The sequence below is a fragment of the Pinus tabuliformis genome, chromosome 6 (assembly GCF_031772625.1).
Source record: "Pinus tabuliformis cultivar Carrire ecotype Pingquan chromosome 6, CPIR1, whole genome shotgun sequence".
Taxonomy (NCBI): domain Eukaryota; kingdom Viridiplantae; phylum Streptophyta; class Pinopsida; order Pinales; family Pinaceae; genus Pinus; species Pinus tabuliformis.
In genome coordinates, this window is record NC_142292.1 from 209,508,346 (window position 1) to 209,535,870 (window position 27,525).

General features: G+C 41.7%; 1 protein-coding gene across 1 annotated transcript; it reads right to left on the reverse strand.

The window, feature by feature from the left end:
* Positions 1-21,536: 21,536 nt before the first annotated feature.
* On the reverse strand, positions 21,537-25,823 carry LOC149258187 (uncharacterized). The gene is made up of 4 exons (XM_089405185.1): positions 24,846-25,823; positions 24,137-24,728; positions 22,772-23,899; positions 21,537-22,381 (listed from the first exon to the last, which is right to left on the reverse strand). Exons 1-4 carry the CDS (start codon positions 25,821-25,823, stop codon positions 21,537-21,539), a joined length of 3,543 nt encoding a protein of 1,180 aa, XP_089261311.1.
* Between the last annotated feature and the right edge of the window lie 1,702 nt (positions 25,824-27,525).

The following is a 27,525-nucleotide window of genomic DNA, read 5'->3' on the forward strand; positions in this document are numbered from 1 at the left end:
GAAAGATGCATTCTGTGAGCTCCACCAGCATAAAGCCTCTTGAATAGCTGTGTGATCCACCAAAATGAAACCAATGAAAACTACTAGATCCCTCCATAACTGATAAGTGAAGCTACAGGTAAGGAATATGTGATTATTATTTTCTTCCTCTTTTCTGCATAGTAGGCATATACTTGGGCCTGACCAGTTCCTTTTTTGTAGATTCTCCCAAGTAAGATTTTTGTTGTGAAAAGCAAGCCAGGAGAAATGAATTATTTTATTTGGCACCCCTGTTTTCCACAGTGACAACGGAAAGATGTTCTGGAAAGGGAGAGGTATTTCTTTACTAGAACTAAATAGATATCTTTTACTTGTATATCATCCCACCCCTTTATCCCCCTCCATGTGAGATAGTCCTTTCCTTCAGATCTGCATATGCCAGAGCTTCTTATAGACATCATGATATTGTCCCATTTCTGAGCTAGTTCTTCACTAAGACCCAAAGCTTGTAGGTCCTTCCATATAGGAATGCCTCCCTGCCATTCTAAAATTAGATTACTCCATGTGAAGGTACCTTTTCGGTGTAGAGCCCTTATGATGGATGTAGGAATGATATTATTCTCCCCCACATCCATGATATGATCATATCCAATAAAAACATCCCTGCCATTCTGGACATTCCAAAAGAGGTTTTTGAGGAAGAAAGATTCAATTTTCTGAAAACTCTGCCATATTGTAGATCCATGAGATTTTCCAATTGAACCTTCCCTATACCAAAATATAAGGTCTTTATTCGCCATGTACTTCTTTCTAATGGTAGAGCTCCAAAAAATATCCCCATTTATGCCCCTCCAAGTTGATTTGCATAAGAGAGCTTTACCAAAAGTCCTTATGTCCATAATTCCCCAACCTCCCAATACTTTTGGAAAGGAAATTTTCGAGAGACTAGTCAGGTGGTATTTTCTTTTTTCCTTACTCCCTCCCCATATGAAATTTTCCATCAATCTGTTCAATATAGTAATAAATCCAGTTGGGAAATAGTATAGATGGGCCCAATAAACTGTCATCTGGGCCAGGACAGATTGTGCCAGAACCGCTCTGCCTGCAATGGAGAGACACTTAAACTCCCACCCTGCTATTCTTTTAAAGAAACGATCAGATAACCACATCCAGTCAGCTTTTTTGTAACCTGCAGGTTTGAGATGAAAACCCAAATATTTAAAGCCTTCCTTTATGGGTTTTATTCCAATATTAAACAAAACACTCAGAAAATCCAATGATTCCCTGTCTTCAACATCAGAATAGAAAGAAGATTTGCCTTCATTTATGTGGATTCCTAAGGCTCTTTGAAATTTTTTTAGAATTCCATGAATGCATTCCCAAGAAAATCTGCAGAGCATACCAAAGATCATGATGTCATCCACAAATAAACTGTGGGAAATAAAATTCCCACAACATATCATTAATGGGTTGTATTGGTTATCTTTAACAGCTCTTTTTATATGTAGACTTAAAGAATCCATTGCAAGGATGAAAAGAAAAGGGGACAGAGAACATCCCTGTCGTAGACCCCTGGCAGCTAAGAAAAAGTTTGTAGGGAGGCCGTTAATAAGGACACCAAAATTGACATTTTCCACGCAGGCCATGATCCAACTTATGCATTCATTTTTTAGACCTATTTTGCATAAAATGCATCTTAGAAAACCCCAATATAGGCTATCATATGCTTTCTTTAAATCTAATTGAAGGATTGCTGCAACCACCTTTTTAGTATGTAATCAATGTAAACTCTCCTATGTGTTTTCTACAGCCTCAATGATATCCCTATTCTTAAGAAAGCCATGTTGTTCTAGTGATATGAAATTAGACAAAATCCCATGGATTCTATTAGCTATGATCTTTGCGGTAATTTTGTATATCGCATTACAGAGAGAAATTGGTCTAAAATCAGAGAAAGCAGTAGCTTTTTTCTTTTTAGGAATAATAGCTATATAAGTAGACGAGATATGGGGATGGATAGACCCCTTCAGCCTCGATTCCTCTAGCATTGCCAGGATGTCTTTCTTGAGTACTTCAAAAAAATGGATGTAAAACTCAATAGTCCAGCAATCTGGGCCAGGACTTTTATCTTTTTTGAAGGACTTCATAACTTGTAAAAGCTCATCCTCAAGCTAGAAAAAAGCATTATTTTGTTCGACCTCAAACATAGTGGGGAAAGGATCAATTCCCCAAAGAATGTCCTCCATCCTACAGTTCTCGTCCCTTTCGTATGATTTTCCAAAATGTGCCTCTTCCTAAGAGTGAAGCATTACTCCCCTTTCATATTTGATTTCCCAAATAGAGTTTATATCCCTCCTATTGTTTGCAAATATGTGGAATAACTTTTTGTTCCTATCTCCTTCCTTCAGCCATAACGCCTTGCTCTTCAACCTCCAAGAAGCTTCTTCTATTGCAAGTATTTTGTGTCTTTTCTTTTCCATTTCATTTATGCTACTGTAGACCTACATGGAGATATTTCCTTCTTTCAATTTGTCTGCAAAGCATCCAGTTTCTCTTGTATCTCTTTCAAAGCATCCCTGTTGGATTTTTTCTTTTTGCCCTGCCAAGCCTTAACCTTTACCTTTAGATCATGCAGGTTATCTAACAGGGCTTGGGATGGAGATATATTCCCCGTAGGACTGCAAGTTGGCCAAAAATTATTAACAAGATCGATAAACTCCTCGTCCTCCAACCAAACTCTATTGAATTTAAATGGAAGACCCTTTTCAAAACTCCTTTTCCCCATTGTAAGGAAATTGGTCTATGATCAGATATAAAACAGTTTATAATATTAGATATTGGCCTACCCATATGGACCATTAGCTTGTCACTCATCAGAAACTTGTCTAGTCTTTTGGCGAGATAGGAAGCACCAAGTCTTCCATTGTCCCATGTAGGACCCATTAGCTAAGGGGAAACATCAATCATGTTGTGATGGAGGATAGCCTCTTTTCTAAAACCAGCTAAGGGGTCCACCTTCCTGCCCCCACCCCAGACTTCATCACTACACAAAGTTACGTTTAAGTCACCCCCTATAAGAAGAGAGTCTAGTTCCAAAAATTTCGAGGACAAAAACCTGTTCCAGAAAGGACATCGGTCCTTGTACGAGGAATATATATTTAACACATGAATGGAGCCAGATAGACCCCGAATATTTGCAAGCAGAAGAATCCCTGTAAAACATTTATACGCCTTAGCCAATATCCATAAAGGATTCCATAGGATTACTAGTCCCCCCGATAAACCAATGGCATTAGTTGCTACAATATGCCAGAGAAGAAACATACGCTAGAAATATCTGACAGAGGCATCATCAACATGCATTGTCTCTTGTATCAGAATTATGTTAGGATGATTAGAAGAGATAATATCCTTGAGGGCTAAGAATTTCTAGTCCGCCCCTAGACCCCTTATGTTCATTGAGATGATGTGAGTCATGTTAGGCTGTCTTTGGCCTTTCTTTCTCCAAGGGGCCCATTTTCTGAGAGCTCAATAATAGGAATATCGATCAATGTGTCATCCATATTCCGAAATGTGCCTTCCGTTCTACCACGGAAGTGTCTGGTTCCTCTATTCTACTTTCTTCTAACAGTGATGTTTTTTGTAGAATTGGACTGATATGGGGAGAAGAAACCGAATCAGGTTTATGAATAGTGAGAGGGCAGAGATCTAGAGATTTTTTCTTCAGAAGGATATCCAAGTCACTTCCTACAGAATTTGTAGGAGAAATAACCAGAGAGTTTGGGGGAGTAACAGACATGCATGGAAGTTTCCCTTTTGAATTTTGTGGGATCCCAACAGAAGTTAAACCTTTCCCATTTGTGGAGGGAGGAGTCCTATCAGAATAAAAACCCTTCCCTTTTGAGATAATGTTAGATTTAATAGGGGAAGGAGAGGATGATGGAGTATACGTAATATGAGATGTTGATGGTATATTTTCCATAGGGTGAGGGGTTGGGGATGGCAGGGGGACTTCTCTACTATGGTGAGTCTTGGGAGGAAAGGAAAACATCTGTGAGTCTGTTTCCTTACCATAGGAAGAAGACTTTTTAGGTGAAAAAGAGGCAGAGCGATGATACTTCCGAGGGAAACCACAAAGCTTCATAGAAGGAGATAGAAAAGGAGAAAACGATTTAGCCATACCTGATGAAGGAGACCTGCTATTTGATGATTTTCTACCCCCTACAGAGTCCCTCATCTTGCTTTCTAGTAATTTTGAACTTTGTTTGTATTTATATTTCCTTTCCATTTGCCTCTCCCCACGACGAAAAGGACAATTCTACTTCAGGTGGCCTGTCATATGACAAGAAGAACAACGAAATGGAACCCCCTAAAAATCTAATCTTGTTGGAAATAATACTGAGAGGGGGGGGTGAATCAGTATTATCAGAAAAAAAATTTCATTTTATGCTCAGAAACATATACGCTAGTTCAGTTAAGTGAAACAGCGTGTACACGCTACTGTGTCTAAAGAAACCAGCGTATAACAAGAAAACTTATGAGTCAGTAGCTTATCTTCAGTAAATGCCTCAAGACATTATCAACCATGATAGTAAAACAGGTGCAGTATAACAGAACAGATCATCACACAGAAAACACACACATGAACACCATGATATAAGGTGGAAACCCAATGTGGGTGAAAACCACCTGCTGCAAGTCGTCTCTATCTTTCTTTAATATGAAACTTCAGTTTACAATCTTTTGTACTGGTGCAGCCTTATACCAGTACGTGGGCTACAACCTGCTGAAGGCTTCAACCTTCTCTCGTTCTCCAAACTTCCTTGGAAGGGAGCTCCAACCCCCTTTGCTCTTGTACTAGCTAAGATACTAGTACGTAGGTGCTGGCCTACAATCTTCTTTCCTTCAGGTACCACTTTTCATACATTTTCAGACTAGATATTCCTGAAGCACAACATTGCAATCTGAAGACCACAATTCATTCAACTTTCATAACAGATCATTGAAGCACAAAACAACCAATACTAGCATCATCAATCTTTGAATCACTGAACCACTAAAACCCTGTCAACACCAGTCACCAGAACACAGAGCAGACTACAGAACTCTGCAATAGCAGTCAGACCCAACTGCAACCCCAAAAATCAAACTTCAAAAGATATACGCTACTTCAATGAGAGAAACCCGCGTATACACGCGCTTTTACCAAAGACAACCTGCGTACAGATCTAAAAATAAATTCTCTTAACTTGCAGCTGTACCAGACATCAGTTAGACCCAGAACATAACATTGCGTCAGTATGCAGATCTAGAAATACGCATAATCAACCATATCATAATAGTGCATTTCAAACCATTAGATCCCGATCTGTCCTTAGATCTAGTCTTCCATCAATCGGTGTGATCTCTCCTTAGCTTAGATCAAGCAACCCAGAACCTGCATACCAGATCTCTTTCTTTTTCAGATATTCAAGACTTTTCAATTATCTTTGCCTAATGATCTTCTTCTCCTTATATAGCCTTAGGCCTTGCTCAATACCAAGGGCCAAAACCATAGAAATCCAATACCATCAACTTCAAAACTAGGGATCAACACGTCTGTCGAGATACTTTGGTCCAAAGAGATAGGCTCAAGTACCGAGGACTAACTACCACGGACCAAAGGGAAGCTTCTCGACATGTACGCCCTTTTCTGTTCATGAAGCTGCGTGCATACGCGACTTCGTATATAGCGAACCTGTGTATCCGCGACTTAGTATATAGTGTACCTACGTGTATACGCAACTTGGGCTTAATGAACCTGCGTATATGAAATTTCTCTTCATACTTGTAGTCTGGACTGAGATCTGTCATCAAAGAGAGTTGCCATCAAGGACAACACCTGTATCGTAGCGCCACACCTGTGCCAAAATGCCAACAATCTCCCCCTTTGGACTTGATGGCAACCCCAAGATCCTTGGAACCATTCTCCCCCTTTGTCATCAAGGGCAAAGGGTTGTGCTCCCCCTGAGTACATGCTGATATCTCTGCTTGGCTGTGCTGAAACATGCTCCCCCTGACTGTAGGCAATATCTGCAAAAGATGTTCTTCAAAAGAACCAAGACCTTCCTATCACCAAAAGACTCAATACATACATCCATACTCCAAGAGGGGATACATCAGGAAGTTACATATAACAACCAATTATATTACATCATTCATCCCAGGCATAGTGGGGAAACCAACATAGGCCGTTACATGACCTTGACACCATAAAAGAGATAAAAGAGATACATGACATAGAGACAACAAATCTAGACCAAGACTTATGAAAGTCACAAGCAGCATCTGATAAACATCTTTTAGATCAGCGGCCAAGATTTCCTTCTGAGCTCCTTCTCCTAAAATCAACAATAGTTGTGTACTAGAACCAAAAGCATCTAAATGCCAACAATGCTTTATGAGACTTTAAGCTGTTCCCCCTGAACCTGTGCCTGCTGCACCCCCTGAAACTGTGCCTGAAGAATTCTGGCATACCCATCTCAGACCTTCTCCAACCAGAGTCTACCCTTGCTGTTCAGAACTCCATATACGCGACTTCTCCTCCATAAAATAGCGTATGTAGGCGGATATGCTTTCTACAACACGCGCACGTCATACACGCGACTTTCCCAGCATAAATCTGCGTATATATGCGGATATCCCTTACGTAACTTGCGTATACCAACTTTTCTGTAGAACAGACAAGCTTCAACAGCAGGATGAAGCATCAACTACTCCCAGCTTTTGTCTGAGATATTCAAAAGTTTCCCTGGGCAGTGGTTTTGTGAGAATATCAGCAACTTGTTCCTTAGAAGGAACATACTCCAACTTGACCTTCTGCTCAAGCACTTGTTCCCGAAGAAAATGGTACTTGATTGGTATGTGCTTGGTCTTTGAGTGCATGACTGGATTCTTTGAAATGCTGATTGCACTTGTATTATCACATAAGATAGAGACTGGTGAAGTGCAAGTGATTTGAAAATCCTGCAAGGTCTGCATCATCCAAAGAAGTTGTGTGCAACAAGATGCCGCAGCCACATATTCTGCTTTAGCTGTAGATAAGGCAATCGAACTCTGTTTCTTGCTGAACCAAGATACTAATCTGGAGCCCATAAAGAATGTGGTGCTCTTCCTGTCATCCACGCTTCCGGCCCAATCTGCATCTGTATAAGCATGAAGTGTGAGATCTGTATCTCTAGGATACCATAATCCATAATTTTGTGTCCCTTGAAGATATTTGAAAATTCTCTTCACTGCCTGAAGATGAGTCTCCTTTGGATTTGCTTGAAATCTCCCAACTACTCCGACTGCATGCATGATGTCTGGTCGGGTACCTGTCAAATAAAGCAAACTCCCAATCATGGATCTATAAGTTGGTTGATGAACTGTTGTTGATTCATCATTTGCACTGAGGCTGCATCCTGTAACCATGGGTGTACATACTGGCTTTGAATCTTCCATGCCATACTTCTTCAAGATCTGCTTGAGGTACTTGGTTTGAGACAAGAAGATGCCTCCTTCATTTTGTTGGATTTGCAATCCAAGAAAGTATGTCAATTCTCCAAGTAGTGACATTTCGAATTCTTTATGCATAACCAAGGCAAAGTTTTGACTCATAGTCTCTTCATTGCTGCCAAAGATAATATCATCTACATAAACAACAAGTATTAGCAATTTGTTATTTTCAACTTTTATATAGAGATTGTTATCTGCTGATCCTTTTGAAAAGCCTTGTTGGTGAAGATATTTGTCCAATCGATAGTACCAAGCCCTTGGAGCTTGTTTGAGACCATAGAGAGCCTTTTTCAATCTGCATACAAGGTTTGGATCATTCCCAAGAATGAAACCATCTGGCTGCTCAATATATACTTCTTCTTCTAAGTCTCCATTCAGAAAGGCTGATTTCACGTCCATTTGAAATACCTTGAAGTTTTGAAAGCTTGAGAGAGCAAGGAACATTCGGATGGCCTCAAGTCTTGCAACAGGAGCAAAGGTCTCTTCAAAATCTATTCCTTCTTGCTGCGCATACCCTTTACAAACAAGTCTGGCCTTGTTTCTAATTACTTCTCCATTTTCATTCAATTTATTTTTGAAGACCCATTTTGTCCCTATGAAATTTTTATCTTTTGGTCTAGGAACCAATTCCCAAGTGTTGTTCTTTTCGATCTGCTCAAGTTCTTCATCCATTGCTTTGACCCAGCATTCATCTTTGCATGCCTCTTTCACACTTTTTGGTTCAGTGGAAGAGAGTAATTCCAAATAGCTTGAAGCTTCTGCAATTCTTCTTCTTGTTTGTACTCCTGCTTCTTTCTGCCCCACAACCTGAGATTCTGGATGATTCTTTTGAACATATCTGGATGGAGTCTTCTCTTCTATTCTTGTCTGCTCCTCTGGTTCTTCTTGAGGTTCTTCTTCTTCATCATTCTGCCTTTGAGGGTAGACTTCATCTTCTTCAATGTCTTCATGATGAACTTGCCTAGGAATATATCCCTTCTCATCAACCACTACATCAATGCTGTCAACAATTCTGCCAAGTCTTTTATTGTAGCACTTGTATGCTTTGCTATGTGGAGAATAACCAAGAAGAATGCCTTCATCTGCTCTTGGTTCAAGTTTGCCAAGTTGCTCATCAGTATTCTTAATATAACATTTGCTCCCAAAGATTTTGAAGTGCTTCACCGAAGGAGTCTCACCACTCCAGATCTCATGAGGTGTTTGAGTGCTGTTTATTCGGACATTTGTTTTGTTAAGAATAATAACCGCAGCATGTGCAACTTCACCCTAGAAAGTTGCGGGAGTACCTGATTCATCAAGCATAGCACGAGCCATTTGTTGGATTGTTCTGTTCATTCTTTCCACCACCCCATCTTGCTAAGGACTTCTAGCTGTAGAGAATTCTCTTCTTATCCCATGTTCTTCACAGAAATCGAAAAATTCGTTTGAGGTAAATTCCCCACCTCTGTCAGATCTGAGGCACTTAATTTTGTGTCCTGATTCATTTTCAACCAAGGCTTTGAAGGATTTGAATTTTTCGAATGCTTCATCTTTGTGCTTCATAAGCCCTAACCAGACAAACCTGGAGAAATCGTCAATGAATAATATCAAATATTCTTCTCCTCAAGGTGTCCTTTTCCTAAATGGACCGCATACATCTGTATGGACTAGCTCAAGAGGTATGCTGGCTGATCCTTCCTTCTCTGGAAAGTTAGTTCTGGTTTGCTTCCCAAACTAACAAGATTTGCATATAGTGTTGTCTGGAATTTTGATATCTGGAAGACCACGAACTGCCTGATATTTGCATGCTTTCCTTATTTGTGAAAAGCTTAGATGCCCCAACCTCCGATGCCATAGCCAGTGTTCATCATCCTTGCTCAAATAGCATTGTTGTGGTCCTTCTTCAAATATGTATAGATTATTTGGAGTCCTTCTTCCTTTGATCACTGTTTTACCTATATCAAGATCACGAACACAACATCCATTTGATCTAAATATTACCTCTGTTCCTTGATCGCACATCTGACTGACACTCAGAAGATTATGCTTCAATCCATCAACATACAAAACATTTCCAGCTTTGACCTTCTCTTTCAATGGAGCAACACCTTTTCCTTTTATGGCTGCAGAGATATCGTTTCCAAAAGAAACTTTCTTCCGGGCCTTTTCTAATGCGGTATATGACTCAAGCTTTTCTTTGTCCCCTGTCATATGCTTCGAACATCCGCTGTCAATGTACCATAGACTTTCTTGACCTTCTGCATAAAAGGCTATCCCACATCTTTCTGGTTGCAGTTCCTTTATTCTCCATGTTCTGACATTTGAGGTTTGTTCCTTCTGAGTTGTCTTCCGGAACTTGCTCCTGCATTCAGAGTCTTCATGACCAAAGTTATTACAAATAGAGCATTCAATTTCATTTTCAAGAACCGAAAAGTTGTTATAAGTCCTTTTCATGGTTCCAGTCATTCTCCCTTGCTTTTGAGCTTCTCTAGTCATGATTGTCTTGTAGGCAACACATTGAGCTGCTTTGTGACCGAAGTTATGGCAAGAAAAGCATTGGCCCTTAAAGAAACTTCTGCGATAATCAGATCTATCATCCAACCAATTGTAGCTTCTATTCACATTCATTCTTGGAGAAAATTGGGAAGATTTTACCTGTGGCTGATTGTAGCTTATGTTTGTCCTTAAGGCAGTTTGTCCCCGAATTTCTTGATGGTCTTTATTTGTTCTTGAGGTAAACTGTCCTTGATTCACCTGATGACTTTTATTTGGCCTTTGCTCGCTTCTCCTTGCTGCATCAAGATAACTTTTAGAGGTAGAGGCTTGAGATGTTTCTCCATTATATCCAAGACCTGTCTTGATCAGAGGAGATCGCTGCACATTGATAATCTCATCCAAGGTTTCAGATCCTTTAACAAATTTAAGATTAATCGCTTTTGTTTTCTCAATCTCCTTTCTAAGACAAACAATCTCACATTCCAATTTTTCAAGATGTTTTTCCTTTTCAGCTAGTTGACATTGTAGAGAATCAATAATAGCACTCTTCTCTTCTAAGCAAACTTTGAGATCTTTCATTTCTTCACAAAAGCCTTCTACATCTATAGCATCCACGTAGTCATCATCTTCAAAAGCCATTAAAAGTTTATATCTATTACCTTGTTCATCTTCATCACTATTTGAAAGACCATCACTATCTTCATGAGTGTAATAGCTTTTCTTCTTTTCATTTTGTTTCTTGTTCCATTTAACAGGTTCCTTTCCCTTGTCATTCTTATCTTTGTGAGGACATCTGGCAGCATAATGACCTACTCTTCCACAAGCAAAGCATTTAAAAGGTAACTTACCTCTGAAACTTCCAGAACCCCTTTGAAGATTTCTGACAAAATTTGATTCTTCTTCTTCATCTTCTGGCATGTGACTTGCTTCATAATAATCTCCTTTGCCTGAAGCCTTGAAAGCAGCTTCTCTTCTGTCTGATGGACCTCCCTTTCTCATTTCATAAGCAGTTAGAATTCCATGAAGCTGAGACATAGTAAGAATTCGTAGATTTTCCTTTTCTTCTATTGCAGACACTTTAGATTCAAATTTGGGGGACAATGATCTTAGAACCTTTTCAACCACAATAGCCTCTTTTATTTCTTCACCCAAGTTTTTCATGCAATTAACAATCTCATCAACTCTAAGGAAATAGTTAGCCACACTTTCATCATTATACATTCTGAGAGTCTCATACTTAATCCTGAGAGTTTTAAGTTTAGCATGCTTTACCTGTTCGTCTCCTTCATAGCTCATGACAATCTTGTCCCATATTTCTTTTGCAGATTTATAGTGCATTACCTTCATGAATTCCGATTGGGATATACATCCCAATAGAGTACTGACTGCTTTCGCATTTGTTTCATATTTCTTTTTCTCGTCTGCATCTGTAGGAGTAGCTGAAGGAAAAGTGTAGCCTGTCTCTACGATGTCCCAAACTTCTGTACCAAGAGATTGAAGATAGGCAGTAACTCTTACCTTCCAATAATTGAAGTTCGTCCCATCAAAAACCGGTGGCCTGATTGATGCTTCTCTCTCATAGTTGCTCATGATGAACGATCTACCTTCAAGCGATCAAGCTTCTCTGAAGGACCTGCTCTGATACCAATTGTTGGAAATAATACTAAGAGGGGGGGTGAATCAGTATTATCATAAAAACTTTTTCATTTTATGCTCAGAAACATATACGCTACTTCAGTTAAGTGAAACAGCGTGTACACGCTACTGTGTCTAAAGAAACCAGCGTATAACAAGAAAAATTATGATTCAGTAGCTTATCTTCAGTAAATGCATCAGGACATTATTAACCATGATAGTAAAACAGGTGCAGTATAACAGAACAGATCATCACACAGAAAACACACACATGAACACCATGATATAAGGTGGAAACCCAATGTGGGTGAAAACCACCTGCTGCAAGTCGTCTCTATCTTTCTTTAATATGAAACTTCAGTTTACAATCTTTTGTACTGGTGCAGCCTTATACCAGTACGCAGGCTACAACCTGCTGAAGGCTTCAACCTTCTCTCGTTCTCCAAACTTCCTTGGAAGGGAGCTCCAACCCCCTTTGCTCTTGTACTAGCTAAGATACTAGTACGTAGGTGCTGGCCTACAATCTTCTTTCCTTCAGGTACCACTTTTCATACATTTTCAGACTGGATATTCCTGAAGCACAACATTGCAATCTGAAGACCACAATTCATTCAACTTTCATAACAGATCATTGAAGCATAAAACAACCAATACTAGCATCATCAATCTTTGAATCACTGAACCACTGAAACCCTATCAACACCAGTCACCAGAACACAGAGCAAACTACAAAACTCTGCAATAGCAGTCAGACCCAACTGCAACCCCAAAAATCAAACTTCAAAAGATATACGCTACTTCAATGAGAGAAACCCGCGTATACACGCGCTTTTACCAAAGACAACCTGCGTACAGATCTAAAAATAAATTCTCTTAACTTGCAGCTGTACCAGACATCAGTTAGACCCAGAACATAACATTGCGTCAGTATGCAGATCTAGAAATACGCATAATCAACCATATCATAATAGTGCATTTCAAACCATTAGATCCCGATCTGTCCTTAGATCTAGTCTTCCATCAACCGGTGTGATCTCTCCTTAGCTTAGATCAAGCAACCCAGAACCTGCATACCAGATCTCTTTCTTTTTCAGATATTCAAGACTTTTCAATTATCTTTGCCTAATGATCTTCTTCTCCTTATATAGCCTTAGGCCTTGCTCAATACCAAGGGCCAAAACCATAGAAATCCAATACCATCAACTTCAAAACTAGGGATCAACACATCTGTCGAGATACTTTGGTCCAAAGACATAGGCTCAAGTACCGAGGACTAACTACCACAGACCAAAGGGAAGCTCCTCGACATGTACGCCCTTTTCTATTCATGAAGCTGCGTGCATACGCGACTTCGTATATAGCGAACCTGCGTATCCGCGACTTAGTATATAGCGTACCTACGTGTATACGCAACTTGGGCTTAATGAACCTGCGTATATGAAATTTCTCTTCATACTTGTAGTCTGGACTGAGATCTGTCATCAAAGAGAGTTGCCATCAAGGACAACACCTGTATCGTAGCGCCACACCTGTGCCAAAATGCCAACAAATCTCTGACACAGATTTAATTGCCCCCATAGAAGCTCGATATGATCAGGAAAACCCCCGCGATATTCTTTCTGTATAAGAATCCATGCAACTCTCTTGTCCTTGGCACCCAAACACTTTGGGTCTACATAAACAAATTTACCAATTGCATTCCCAATATCAGATAGAGTCTCTCGGGTCCATAGTTTGATAGGAAGCCCCGGCAGTTTAACGCAGATAAGATTGTTTGATGGAGTGTTTTTAAGCGGGTTATATCCTATGTACTAGTGATGAAGAGCTAAAAAGCTCTTACCATGAACCCAAGGAAGAGAACGAATAGCCTCCAAGTCTTTCTCATTAAGAAAGTGAAATCTATACCAGTCTTTCATTAATCTAACAATAGTTGGAATGTATCCGAGAAGGTCATTCCATCGTTTTCCCAACCATGAACGCATCTGGGAATCCTCCATATCCGGAAGTACCAACGACCTACAAGAGCTCTTTTTTGAAGACTTGTAATTCTGTCAGCTAGAAAGACACTGTCAAGATTGTAGGCTGAGGGAGGGGGAGTGGTCTTCAAAGGATGTTGCTTCTTCCTACGACACGGGAATTCATCTTCGCCACCTTCAATTTCACGTGTCGCCAGGGAAGAAGGAGTAATAATTGAATTTTCCAACACAAATTGTCATCCCTCCTGGCAAGTAAAGCCACCATAGGCCTTTTCCACCTCTATAGTGGCCCACACTAATGCTGACGAGGCGGACACGTCGAAGAGGATCTCCATGTATGCCGCAAGAGGACAATAAACGTCAGCAATACGACTATACGACAAAGGCCAAAAGTAGATAGACCAAAACAAGACACAGAAAGCATGGGAAGGCAGAATGACGTATGCTAGCTAGATAAGCAAAGTGTAGAAGAAATACGAAAGGGGATTATTTTAAAAGGGAAAACTGACAGGATCCTCGCCACCTCATGGGAAATCCTTCATGTAAGGGAGAAAGTCTTCCTGCAGGTACAAGCAAATTGATGAGAACCATGCGACCATTTATTTCAGAAGATTTTTCACGGAATATGATAGTAATTGAGATAATTCGACGACGGATGGAAAAACTTCGCGTGCCAGATGTTCCATCTGCTGCCTTCTAGCACCTTCCTCCCACCGACTCCCCTGACAGAAAGACCGGAAAAGGAAAACGGCACCGGAAAGACCAGAACTTCCGGCCAACGCCGAAGAGCTTAGACCAAGAGCCAGAAACCGAAATTAAGCTTGTAGCCAGTGTTCAGAGAAGATAGCCAAGAAAAGACCAAGAATAACTACATATAACCTAGTGAAAAGAAATAGAAGACTTCTAGCAAATTGAATAATAGAGGATATTAAGAGAAATCTGGACAATAACAGAAACAACCATAACACAAGCACCAACAATTACCTATTCTGCAACGAAAATCTACACAGGGACGGGAAATAATACAGAAATTTGAAAGGATCAGGCATGGAAATTTAGACTAGAAAGCCTCCTTAATTATCAGTTTAGAACCTTCAATGAACAAATCTATCCAAACTAAAGACATGCCTACTTTCCATGATATAAACATTTACAAGAAGAATGATGATATCGAAAAACAACCTTTTAAATATTTCACACAGGATACACTGTATACATTTTAAACAGGATTCAAGTCTACTTACCTCCAACTCCGCACTAAGCCCTCAGGAAAATGTGAAAATGCCCGAACCAGTGAAACCTCCATAACTGAGCGCCTAGTCAAACTCTTAAAGTCAGCCACATACACAGGAAATGAAACGTGACACAACCTACTAGAGTATATCAGGGATTAAGTACAGGAAGAAATAGACAGACTTTTGGAAACTTCCATAAACTCCAAACTGCTTATGGAATAGAAAGGTGAAAAACTAAAGAATGTTCAGTCAAGGATCTCAGAGAAGGAAAACTAGAAGAAAAACTATACCAGAGAAAGGAAAACGCTTCCCTCCGAAGGAGGGAGCCCGGAAAAAAACCTTGTGACACAGAAAAACCTTGTTGTAACAAAGAAGGAGAGACATTCCTTTCATGACCCATCCCGATAGGTCTCGACGCATGGAGGCAAAGACAAGTTGTGGGCAAGATGAAGGAAAGGAGCTACTTCGGATCTTGAGACTTGGCAACTCTAGACATTGCACTGTAGCTTCAAATACTAGGAAAATAAGTTGTCGCACGACATACCTGTGGTGGGAGCCATAAACAGTGAAGAGATGTCGTCAGTGCATATATGAAATTAACAGCCGACCCGCTGATACATGGCAGTTGGCACGCGTATAACAATGGTTCATTGGTGGAGGCCACGCACAGAGCAGAGATTCATGGTTGAGGGCCACGCGCAAAGTAGAGGTTCATTATATAAATTTTTCACTTATGTGAAGGAAATTATTCTTTAGTTTCATTTTCATTTCAATTTTCGAAATAAATTAATTATTTGTACCTATACAACGGAGATATAAACTTTTTGATATAAATTAGGTTTTGGAATCATTATTCAATATGAATCAAGTTTTTTTTTAATAATCATATTTAATTATTTTTTAATTTTCTTTTATATAAATTTGATAGATATAATTTTAAATAATATTTAAATAAAAATAAAAATTATATATAATTATATACATTTGAAAAATTTATTTAATTTAAATAAAACTTGATGATTTTCTCTTTCAATTTGGATTTGTTATTACTTTTTTGAAAACATTAATGGATATATTTTTATTTTTTTTAATTTTTATATATCATTTATTTATTTTTGTTATAAAATATATTTTTATATTTTGTATAAAAAAATACAATTTTTTAATCGTTGAGAAAATAACACTCAAAACCATCGTAAAAAATATTCATCATAAATATAACATATTACATATTAAAATTAAACCTAAATAGAAAGATAATGACATTTTTATCCCTTACCTAAACTAAATCTAATTAATAACTAATTAGACTAACTCTTTTTATATATATATAAAACCTCACTCATTATAAATCATATACTTGTCTACTTGACTATGATTTATATTATTTGTGAAAATAAAATGCAACATGATAGAATTATTTAATTTTCCATATCAATATACAACATTACTTTTCTCCTTTGCCGTACAATTTGTAAAAAGAAGTGCACATCTCCTATGTCGTTGTGAAAGAACCCAAGTGGGTCATTGCAACATCAATCACCATTGGTTTGAATGAAACCTAACCATAATAGATGGGCTGTTGGTTTGAATGAAACCTAACCATAACAGATGGTAACATCCCATCTCTGGGTACGAGACTCTCTGGTTTATTCCGATCATTTATTTAGTTCCTTTTATGTAGAAAAAAAAAGGAATATCACGTGACAACCACTATCATTTAACGTTCGTTATTTTGCTCTTTAGTATATGTTGGGATGTCCCATCCAAGTTCACACGGTACATATTTTCAATATTTGATGCATGTAATAAGTATTTTTGCATGACAGACATCGGTACAGAAGAAACTTAATAATGGAAAAGTAGGTGAATTATGATGAAAAGGTTATATATAGGTTTTGGAAAAAACACATCATGTCATAACACAAAGTAAAGATATCATAAGTCCTTTTACTCTCATATATATATATATATAACTTACATTATTCGGATTTATCTTTTTGTGTATATAGATACATTACTTTCAAGTAAATATTGTTATCCTGAGCTTAGGCGGGTGGATAACGCAATCGAAATGGTATAAAGTAATATTTTTCTCTTTCTGAATAAGGCTACTTCTATGTTAATACAAAAATATATTACACTAAGGCCATGACCTCGTGGAGCTAGCCCAAAATTGTAGCATGATTACAAGCAAAGCATTTCTGCGTGCCAAAATCCAGTAGAGTATTGCCATCCAGAACTGAAGAGACCCTGTTCCTGAGTAAAGCCAAAATACAGAAAGCCCCATAGTTGTACTTGCAATTGAGAATTAAACAACCTGAGCTATACGACAACCAAAACTTGGAATTGGGAATTAAACTGGATCTATACGACAACCCAAACAATAAGACTAGACTTGGTAGTTGTGACCAACAACACGACAACCCATAGCTGAAAACAGAGGTGACTATGACTGCGACCAAAAATGGAATCTGAAGGTTGACAGAGTACCCTTTGCATATAAAAAACTGGCAGTATGAGCTAATGCGTGTGAACCTTCTCAAGCTGACAGAAATCCAACAGAACCCAAAAGAACCAACCTGCTTAGGCATCTGGAGAGGGATCAAGCGGCTCCTCGGTGATGCGGCATCCATATTTGTTCTCATCGTCGTCATCAGAGGAGCTCGCTGGATTCTCCATGCTCTGCGAAGCCTTGCCTTTACCAGAGCCTGAAGCTTTGCTCTGTTCGGGGTTTGCCTGGCTGGGACCTGGAATGTCTGCCACCGTCCTGTCCGAAGTCGCTCTGAGGGAGCCAGCTCCATGACTCGAATTGAGCTCGCTAAGCTCAATGGTGACCGTGGCCATGAAGGTGGAAGAGCCATGGCTGCAGGGGAAACAAAGCCGAGCGGCATTGGCCATTGAGTGGAAAGAGCTTGGTACTGGTATCTGTAAACCTCTGCCCCTACCCTGTCCACTCCGAGTGGCAGGATATCTATCCGAGCGCAGGTCCGAGCTGGAAGTTGAAGAGTCTGTCATGGAGGAGGTGGCCTGGCGCCCAGTTTTCCTGCGAGAGCTGCCTCTTCTGCAGCTCATCCGCTTTCGCAATTTCGGCATGGTTGGATGGGTGGGAAGAACCTGGCTTCTTGGAGGACGTAGGAAGCAGTGAAAGGAGAAAACTAACTTGGTTACAGAGCTCAGGCCAGCAAGCGGGTGGTAAGCGTGAGAGGAGTGGGAACAGAGGGTGGTTTGAAGGCAGAACCAAAAGCTCCTCTAGCCATCCCAAACCTGGTTTGCTCCTGAGAGAGGACGAAGACAAGCCGCTACAATTGCAATGGAGGAGGAGCCAGAGCGGAGAGGATAAACACGATTATGGCGGGTTAATAGCGCCATGATCAAGAAATTAGCCGGAGTGAATGGCTGTCCTGGCGTCATTAAAGACGCATTAAGATGGAGTAGGTGAGAAGTGATGAACAGAGCCTCGAGAGGATATGTGGCTGTACAGAGGATCCACGCGCCCATCCATACCAATGGCCACGCGCCTTTAGTGCCATCAGACACCTGGATCCGGGATGGAAAGATCTTGTTGCACCAGAAGAGTGCAGTCACTTTTGAGTTGTGGATCATTGGAGCAATTCAACAGACCAGAGAAGAAGGGGAGCTGCTGATCGACCCCTTGATTAGCCAGTCTGTCTGCAACCTTGTTAGTTGTGCGCCTGATGTGCTTGAAGGAGATGCTGCGAGGAGTTTTGAGCCACTCTTCAATTTGTTCCAGCCTACTGAGAAGCCTCCAGCTCGAAGCTGTCTTTGTAGCTGAGGATCCTGATTGTATCTGGATGGCAGCTTCTATGAGAATTTGAGAATCCCCTTCAACCTCTAAGGGGAGAAAGTTCTTTGTTTCTGTTGTACATAACCCCTGCCATAAACCTTCAATCTCAGCTGCATTGTTGGTATCTCGACCCATCGAACCGTGATACATATGCATAACAGAACCCTCAGCGTTCTTGATGATCCCCCCGTATCCAGCCGGCCCAGGATTGCCTTTAGCCGCTTCGTCGAAGTTCAGCTTGTAGGGATGGATGATCGGAGGAGACCAAGAGTGTGCAGACTTAGAGTGGATAGAATTCTTAGCCTCGAGAAGATCTATAGAGGTGAGATCTAAATTCCAGTTGGCAAGAACGAGGCATTCCTGAGGGGAGACTGGCATGTCTGAGTCTTGCCATTGACTGAGGGCTAGAGTTTCTTGAAGATTCTGCCTGAGAAGGAGCCAAAGGGTGTCCGGTATAAAGTAATATTATAACCCGAAATTATTATTATTATTTATTATTATAAGGAGTATTATTTGTTATTTGACAATATAATGGTATAAAGTTAACATTATAACCGAAATTATTATTATTATTTTAATTTTATTTATTTGAAACTTGATCGTGTACAATCAAGACCTATAAATACATTCAGTAATAAGAGGTTGAAGTGACACAAATGTCGACTATTTTACTGTAATAGCGGAATTGCTCTGCTAAACATCAACAATGGACAAGTAATGAACAACGTTTTTTTCACCTTTCAAAGTTCAATAATTAAACTAACCGATAGCCTGCTATACGGCGTTGTTAATATTTGTTTTTAATAAATTAATAAACTAATATCATAATTTAAATATTATTTTTCAAAAACTAGGGGTTTAATATAGCCTTTATTTAATAATATTTGTTTTTAATATATTAATAAATTAATATCATAATTTAAATATTATTGTTCAAAAATTTTGGTCTCTACATTGCTCTCTATTTAAGTCATTGCCATGGTCCGCTTCTTCATCTCATACTCATGGTGAACCACACTTGTTGGTTGGAAACACACCACACTTGGTGGTTTCATCTTTGCCATGGTCTACTTCTTCATCTTGTCCTCATGGTGAACCACACTTGTTGGTTGGAAACACACCACACTTGTTGGTTTTGTCTTTGACATGGTCTGCTTCTTCATCTGATCCTCATGGTGAACCACACTTGTTGGTTGGAAAGACACCACACTTGTTGGTTCTCATAGTGAACCACACTTGTTGATTGGAAACACACCACACTTGTTGGTTGGAAACGTGTTGGCTAAAAATTTCTCTTATGTAATTTATACAGAAAAACTTTACTTAATTTATTATAGATCACAAAACCTGAATACAAAAATATTTATTTAGTTAAAATTTAATTTATCAAGCTTTTAAAAATGACATATTAATCAATTTATTTTAAAATTGACATATTAATTAATTTATTTTAAAATTTATAATATTATAGTCTTGATGAATAAAAATATTAAAAAAATTTATTGAATATTTTGAATTTAGATTTTAATGGATTTTTTTTTTCTCTCGTTAATACTATGCTATGCTATTATTTACATTAAAAGGAAAACAGTTACAGCCATGAAGTCATATGCCAGAGGCCGAGGATGGCATTCTGGACTTACAATGCTCAAAAACCACCCATACAGGGTCCACACCACTTTGACTGATTACCCACGCAGGGGCCCTATCAAGAAGACAATTCACCCGCGCAGGGGCAGCATCCTTGAGACCAGACACCCACGCAGGGGCGCTACCACTGAGATAGATTGCCCATGCAGGGGCTTTAAACCATTGAGGAACAGTGAGGGCAAAAGTAGTCATCCCATTCAGGGGCATGGAAGAGAAAGGGAGAATCTTCATCAAAATCCCTCGCAGGGGCGTGGACACACATTGAACAGTAGAATTCTCAAACAAAACAGAGACGTTCAAAACATATAGAATGCCATTGTAGCTTACGTAGCGTTTCATAGCAAAACCAGAGCATCGATTGAAGGGAAGAGACTGAGCGAGCGGACGACTAATCGTCCGGCTCCTCTTTATATATCCAGCACATACCTTTCGGGGGGGGGGGGCGGCCCAATCGACCTTGGCTTTCTCTGACGAAGGCGCTTCCTAAGTCGTAGGTGGGTCGATGTCTAGCTTTGGGCGGTCTTCTGGCAGTCCCTCAGCGGCCCTGGAGCTCTCAGGCTGATGAAGCTGTGAGCGGGGCTGCTCCCCGACTTCCTCCATCGGTTCTTCCAGAAAAAGGACCGAGACATGGGCGTTAATACGAGAATTGGCCTGGGAGTTGCTAAAGGAGAAGACCGCGGTTCCAAACGCAGGAAGAGGATTAGAGCCCGCATCAGGATTGCCAGACTCCATGAACTGGCTCGACTGTAAAGGATTAGCTTCTGCAACTCGGTGACATAAACAGCGGCAGCAGCGAGAGGAGGCATCAGCGACGGAGGGGCGTGAGGATCCGCCTCTACCAGAGCCTCGACGGCTGATGAGGCGCTGTCGGAGCTTGACCATGATGGCGTTGAAAACCGGAGAGCAAAACAGAGTAGGGAGAAAGGAGAGGGATGGCGAGACACGCCTGTCGCCCACCCTTGCAGACCTGATACCACCTTCAAATGCCAAGGGGGCGCCTTGAACCGAATCTCTGAGGGCTGACGACCATAATCCCGATTCCATAAACTGAGTTCGATCTAATGCATAACATTCCTTACCCTCATCATACTTATGCTCCTCTGCGTCGTCTCGAACCTCGTATGCCATAACTGCACACAGAAACCGTAGCTGAAGCCCGGACAAGGCAATAAATTGCCGTCTCTTCTCTCAACAGCACCCACGCTTGCAATCCCTGACGGCGGATTGCAGTAAATGCCCATCTTATACTTGGTGCCGCCCATGGTGACCAGGTGGCGTTCCAGTCTCCGCGATCGTGTCACCCGCATCCGGGGAAGCAGCCTCACTTTGGATTAGCTTGTCTAATTCCTGAGCCTTTGCAATATCTGATATGATGGCCGTGGTGCCTGTGAGAAGATTGTGATCATTATCTGCACCTATGTTAGCTACAAGGTCAGCAACCTTGTTACCTTCTCTTTTTGTATGAGTGAAGGTGATGGCCCTGTTGCTGCGAAGAGCTTGTTCAATGGCTTCTAGTCTGGCTGCAAGTCTCCAGCTGTTTGTGATTTTTTCCGCTTGAGAGCCATTCTGAAGTCTCCTGGCCATGTTTATGAGAATCTGGGAGTCTCCTTCCACGATCAGGGGCTGAAGATTGAGGTTCCTAGCGAGAAGAATTCCTTGCCATAAACCTTCGATCTCCGCCGAGTTGTTGGTGTCCCATCCCAAAGATCCGAAGTATAACTGTAAGGGTGTGCCTGCTTGATTCCTAATGATGCCTCCAAAGCCTGCCTTTCCCGGGTTACCTTTGGAGGCCCCATCAAAGTTGAGCTTGTAAGAGTTCTTGGGGGGGGCCTTCCAAGTGCCTTCAATGGTGCTGCTGCTTGTGGAAGTACTGCTTTTGTGGGGGGTCTGTGGTAGAGATAAATGCCAATTGCTTAGAATGCCTTTCTCGATGTCTAGTGATGGAAGATCTTCCTGTGTCCAGGAGTGGAGAGCCAGCGTTTCATTGAGGTTCCCACATATTCTGGTCCATATATCATCGACCCTAGAGCTCTGATTTTTAAATATCCTCTTATTCCTTTCCTTCCATATACCCCATAGGATGAGACCTGGTAGCAGTTTCCATAGGCAATTGAGGAGCTCGCTCTTATAAGGATGCTGCGGCCAGTGTCTTAGGGAGTCAGTTATGTCATTCATTGTTCTGCACCTTTTTTGACATCTGAAACTAGCCTTTTCCCACAGATGATTGGCTAGGGGGCAGGAGTCCAAAAGGTGTTGGAGCGTTTCTTCATTTTGATGGCAGTTAGGACATATAGATGGTCCATGGAAATTTCTCCTTCTTAGTTTGTCCCAGGTGAGAATTCTTTTGTGACTCACCAACCACAGGAAATATGAGACTTTGGGCCATGAGTTAGGATCCCATATTATACTCCAGATTGGGTCTGATGGGATATTATGGTTGCAGACTATCTTGTAGGCCTCTGAAGTTGAGAAGTTACCTTTTGGGCGGTATCCCCATCTTAGGATATCGTTGCCTTCATCATGTCTGATTCTCCTTTTTCCAAGCTCCCTCTCCAATTCCCCTGTATCCTGTAGATTTGTGAGGTTAATTAACTGATTTCCCTGTATCCAATTCCTGAATCCGTGCTCCGACTCCTGCGTCCAGTAGTGATGAATTTTTCCTTGCTGCTGCTCCTGCCTTACATGATCCAGCGGTGAATGCAGAATGTGGGTCAGCTTTGGCATTTGGTTCCATGCGTCTGTCCAAAATCTCGCCGTTTTTCCATTCCTGACCTCCCAAAAACTGTGTTGTTGTATTAACTGGAAATGTTGTTTGGCCGCATTCCAAATTAGTGAGCCTTTTTCCTTGGGGGTGAACCGGATGAGCTCCTCCTGGGGACGGTTGTTGGCATATTTGGCCGTCCAGATTCTTGCCCAGGGCTTTTCTGGATTAGTGATCCAGTGCCACCATATTTTGGCACTCATAATGGAATTACTATGCTCCGGATCTCTTAGCCCTATGCCTCCTTTTTCTTTTGGTAGACATACTGCAGACCATTTGACTAGCGCCCATTTCCTATTTGTAGCTGATCCGCCCCATAGAAAACTGCGCTGGAGCTTCCTGATTCTTTTTAAGACCCATTTGGGTGCTGCAAGGACTGAGAAAAGGTACAATGGCATTGCCTGGAGAACTGACTTAATGAGCACAACCCGGCTGGCCAGGTTGAGAGATCTGTGCGTCCAAAGGTTGAGACGAGATTCAAGCTTCTCAATGAGGGAACGCCATGAGGAATGCTTAATAGCAGAGGCGGTGAGAGGGGCACCAAGGTATTTTGAGGGAAGAGACGCTGAGGGGAAGCCAAGAATTCGGGTGACAGCAGATTTAACCTGAGGGGGCGTGTGAAAGAAAAAAATCTGCGATTTGGTACAATTTACATCAGTGCCAGATGCATCAGCAAAGTCATTGAGCAAGGATTTGAGGCAAGCGGCTTCCTGGGATGAGGGATATCCAAAAAGCATAGTATCATCAACAAACTGCTGATGAGAGGTGGCAGGGGTGTTGTGAACTGAAAGACCTTTGAGCTGGTGGGATTGGAGAGCTTGTTTGATGTGACGGCCAAGCCCTTCTGCCATGAGAACAAATAGGAAAGGGGATAGGGGATCCCCTTGCCTAATTCCTCTTGATGGTTTAAAGGGCCGAGAAGGGATTCCATTAACAAGGATGGAGAATTGAGTTGAACTTATTAAGCTCATTATCCAGCGGATCCACATAGTATTAAAACCAAAAGCTTTTAGCATTTGCTGAATGAAGTTCCAGCTGAGTTTATCAAAAGCTTTCAAAAGATCAAGCTTAAGAATCATACCTGCCTGCTTTGATTGTTTGAGGGAGTGAATGATCTCGTGCGTAAGGAGAATGCCATCCAAGATTTGTCTGCCTTCCACGTAACCTGACTGTTCCTGGGATATGAGCAGCGGCAGCAGGGGCTTCAGCCGGTTAGCCACAACTTTAGAAATGACCTTGTAGATTACATTGCAGAGTGCAATCGGCCTGAATTTGTCGGGCTTGATTGAGTCCTCCTCTTTGGGTATGAGGGCTATGAAGGTGGTGTTGAGAGAAGGTAACATCCAGTGGAGAGCTCTCGATTCTTCAACAATTTGCCATACTTCCTGTTTTATCATCTCCCAAAAGGTATGAAAGAACGTAGTGGTGAATCCGTCTGGTCCGGGAGCCTTTCCATCCTTGAGCTGGGACATTGCCTCATCCACCTCCTGAGGCTGAATCGGGCGGAGGAGAAGCTCATTGTGTTCCTCCGTGATGATTCTAGGCACATTGTTAGTGATTTTTTCAATTGCTTGTCTTCTATCTCCTTCCGGCTCTTGAAGGATCTGGTTGAAGTGATTGCGAAATTCTTCCTCGATTTCCTCATGCGTTTCTACTCTCTCTCCTCCTGGCTTCTGGATAAACGGAATGTTGTTGTGCATTCTTCTTTGAATGGTGGTTCTGTGGAAGAATTTGGTGTTGCGTTCGCCTTCCTTCAACCATCTTATTCTGGACTTTTGTTTCCAGTAAACTTCCTCCTGCTTCTGCCTTTCCTCAATCTGCCTGTGGATACGCCTTTCCTGTTCCAGTGTCCCTTCTGTGTGTCCCTCTGTGATAATTTTTTGATGGAGATCCGTTAGTTCCCGATTGAGGTCTTGCTGCGCTTTGAATATATCTCCAAAGGTTTCTCTGTTCCATCGCTTTAGGTGATTTTTTAGGAACCGAAGCTTCTGTTGGAATTTGTACATCTTACACCCTTCTGGAGGGGTGAAGGAGGTCCAAGTGGTTTTAACAAAGTCCTTGAACTCAGGGTGCGAGAGCCAGAAACCTTCGAAACGGAAGGGTCTCCGAGTCTGGTTTCCGGGTCGTTGCCATTGGAGAGCTATCGGCCAGTGGTCCGAACCGGTATGCGGGAGAATAGCGGCTGTGATGTCCCCTCCAAGATGAATCGCATTATCTGAGATGAGGAAGCGATCGAGCTTGGATGCGATTTGGTATTTGCCGGCTCTGTGATTACTCCACGTGAATGTACCATTGCAGAAAGGCATGTCTATAAGGGAGGCGTTTTGAATGAAGTCCTTGAAATGGATGTTTTCTTGTTCCAATCTGTTTCTCCCCCCAGTCTTCTCTTCTAGCTTAGTGATCATGTTAAAATCCCCTCCAATGATCCAGAGAGGGTGCCTTCTGTTGTTATTCAGTGCCTCGATGGTGTCTAGAAGTGCTATTTTGCTTCCTGTATCCTGCGGGAAGTATACATTTGAGAGATTACCATGAACATTCGTGCCCAAAATGTGGAAGGCTGCCTGTATGAGGTGATGAGAGGCATGGAACTCTGAGAGATCTATTGCTTGAGTATTCCATGCAATGGCCAACCCTCCTGACGCTCCTGATGCATCTACTGCTACTGAGCGGCATCCTGGCCAAGCTTTTGTGAGGATGCTGCCTAATGTGGTTCCATTACATTTGGTTTCCTGGAGTAAGCAAATTTGCGGCTTTTCCGCTTTAATCATGTTTTTTAACATTCTAAGTTTACCTGGGCTATTGAGCCCTCTTAAGTTCCATGAGACCAGCTTCATGGTTCAACATTTTGCAGAGGGTTTGTAGTACTTTGTCAATTTCGCATACCTGCCTGAGTCTACCAGGAGTTTCTCGACCTCGATCGTTCTCTATAGATCTGTTTTTCGCCCCCTCTTTTTGGTCTCCTTTGGGGGTTGGCTTCCATCCCACTGGCTTCCTGGTTGAATCCCGAGTTGCTGCTGCTGGTAAGCTCTTGAGATAACCACCTCCAACTTGCTAAGTTGGGCTTCAGATATGCTGTCATACGCTTTCGTTTTGCATGCTAGTTCCAGTTCTAGTATGTCTAGGCCATGCAGGTCTATGCTTTCCGGTTCCTCTTCCATCTGTTGCACCTGATTGCCTTCGTCCTCAATCGATTTTGCGCTAGAAGGAGGATCTAACTTTCCGTCAATTTCCATTTCCTTGTCGTTCTCTACATAGTCCTTCTTATCCCCGGAGGGGAGATCATGGAAGCGGAATGGGGAATGGCGTTTGGGTGAAGAGGATGAAGGAGGAGGGGGGGCGGAAGAAGAGGGATGGGAAGGGTTAGCTTCAAAGAGCGGGGGAAGATCCTCAGAGGATTGAGCCAGGATTTCGAAACTATTCTTAGATGCAGGGCCACTAGAGCTGTTTTGCAGGGGCTTTTGCCCATTTGAGGGTTTCCTGTGCGCGCGTCTTCGGCTGGGGGCTTTAGTAAAGCCATCTTGGGCAGCAGAGGCTGAAGGGTTAGGTGAAGTAACTTTGGCATTCAAGGGACAGTCACGGAAGAGATGACCTAGAGCATGACATCTCCTGCAGCGGAAGGGAACATGCTCATAGTCCAAGGGTTGGATCCACTCTTCGTCCCGGTGGGAGAGACTTACAGATTCTGGAAGTGCTTCATTCAGTCGCATGAATACGCAAATGCGAGCATAGGAAATGAATCTGCGCATTTTTGTTTCTTCTGCAGTTCTAATGTATTCCCCTAGTCCATTTCCAATGTTCCTGAGAACGTCCTCGTCCCAATATTCATCTGGAAGTCCATACATTCTGATCCAAACTGGCGCCCAGGTGAGGTCTTCCTTGTCCGGGTTGAATCTTGGTATCCAATCTCTCATGTACAGGCCTGCTGCGTTGAAAAAGTGAGGCCCTGTTCCCAGTACCCTGAGTTTGTCCTCAATACAGTAAAAAATAACTGTAAAGAAGCCCTTCGGCCCTAACTGCAGAGTAACATCTCCTTTTGGCTTCCATTTTGCTGCGATCCACCCATATAAAGCTCTTTCCGTCGGCCAGAACCCTATAAACTTCCCAATGATGGCGTGATCTCTCATGAACTCGATTCGAGCATCTATTTTGTGCCCAGGTAGCTCTATTCTTGGCCTTTCTGTGGCTACTGGCTTACAGGTTGTAGAGGATACTTTTGGTGCTTCCTCCGGGTTTTTTCCCTTTTCCTGATTGCCGCTGTCATGGTCTTGTCGTCCTTCTGTTTTCTTGTGATCTTGCTGTTGTCTTTTCCCTTTGTTCAGGATCTCTCTATCGATCGATCCAAAACGGAATGCCTGTTCCGGGTCGTTCTGCTTTGGGGAGGGCTCTGACGCCCCCCCTGAGGATATTCCATAGCGCCTGTCTAATGCCGTGCTGTTCTGCTACACGCCAGTGGATACGGATAGGTTGAGT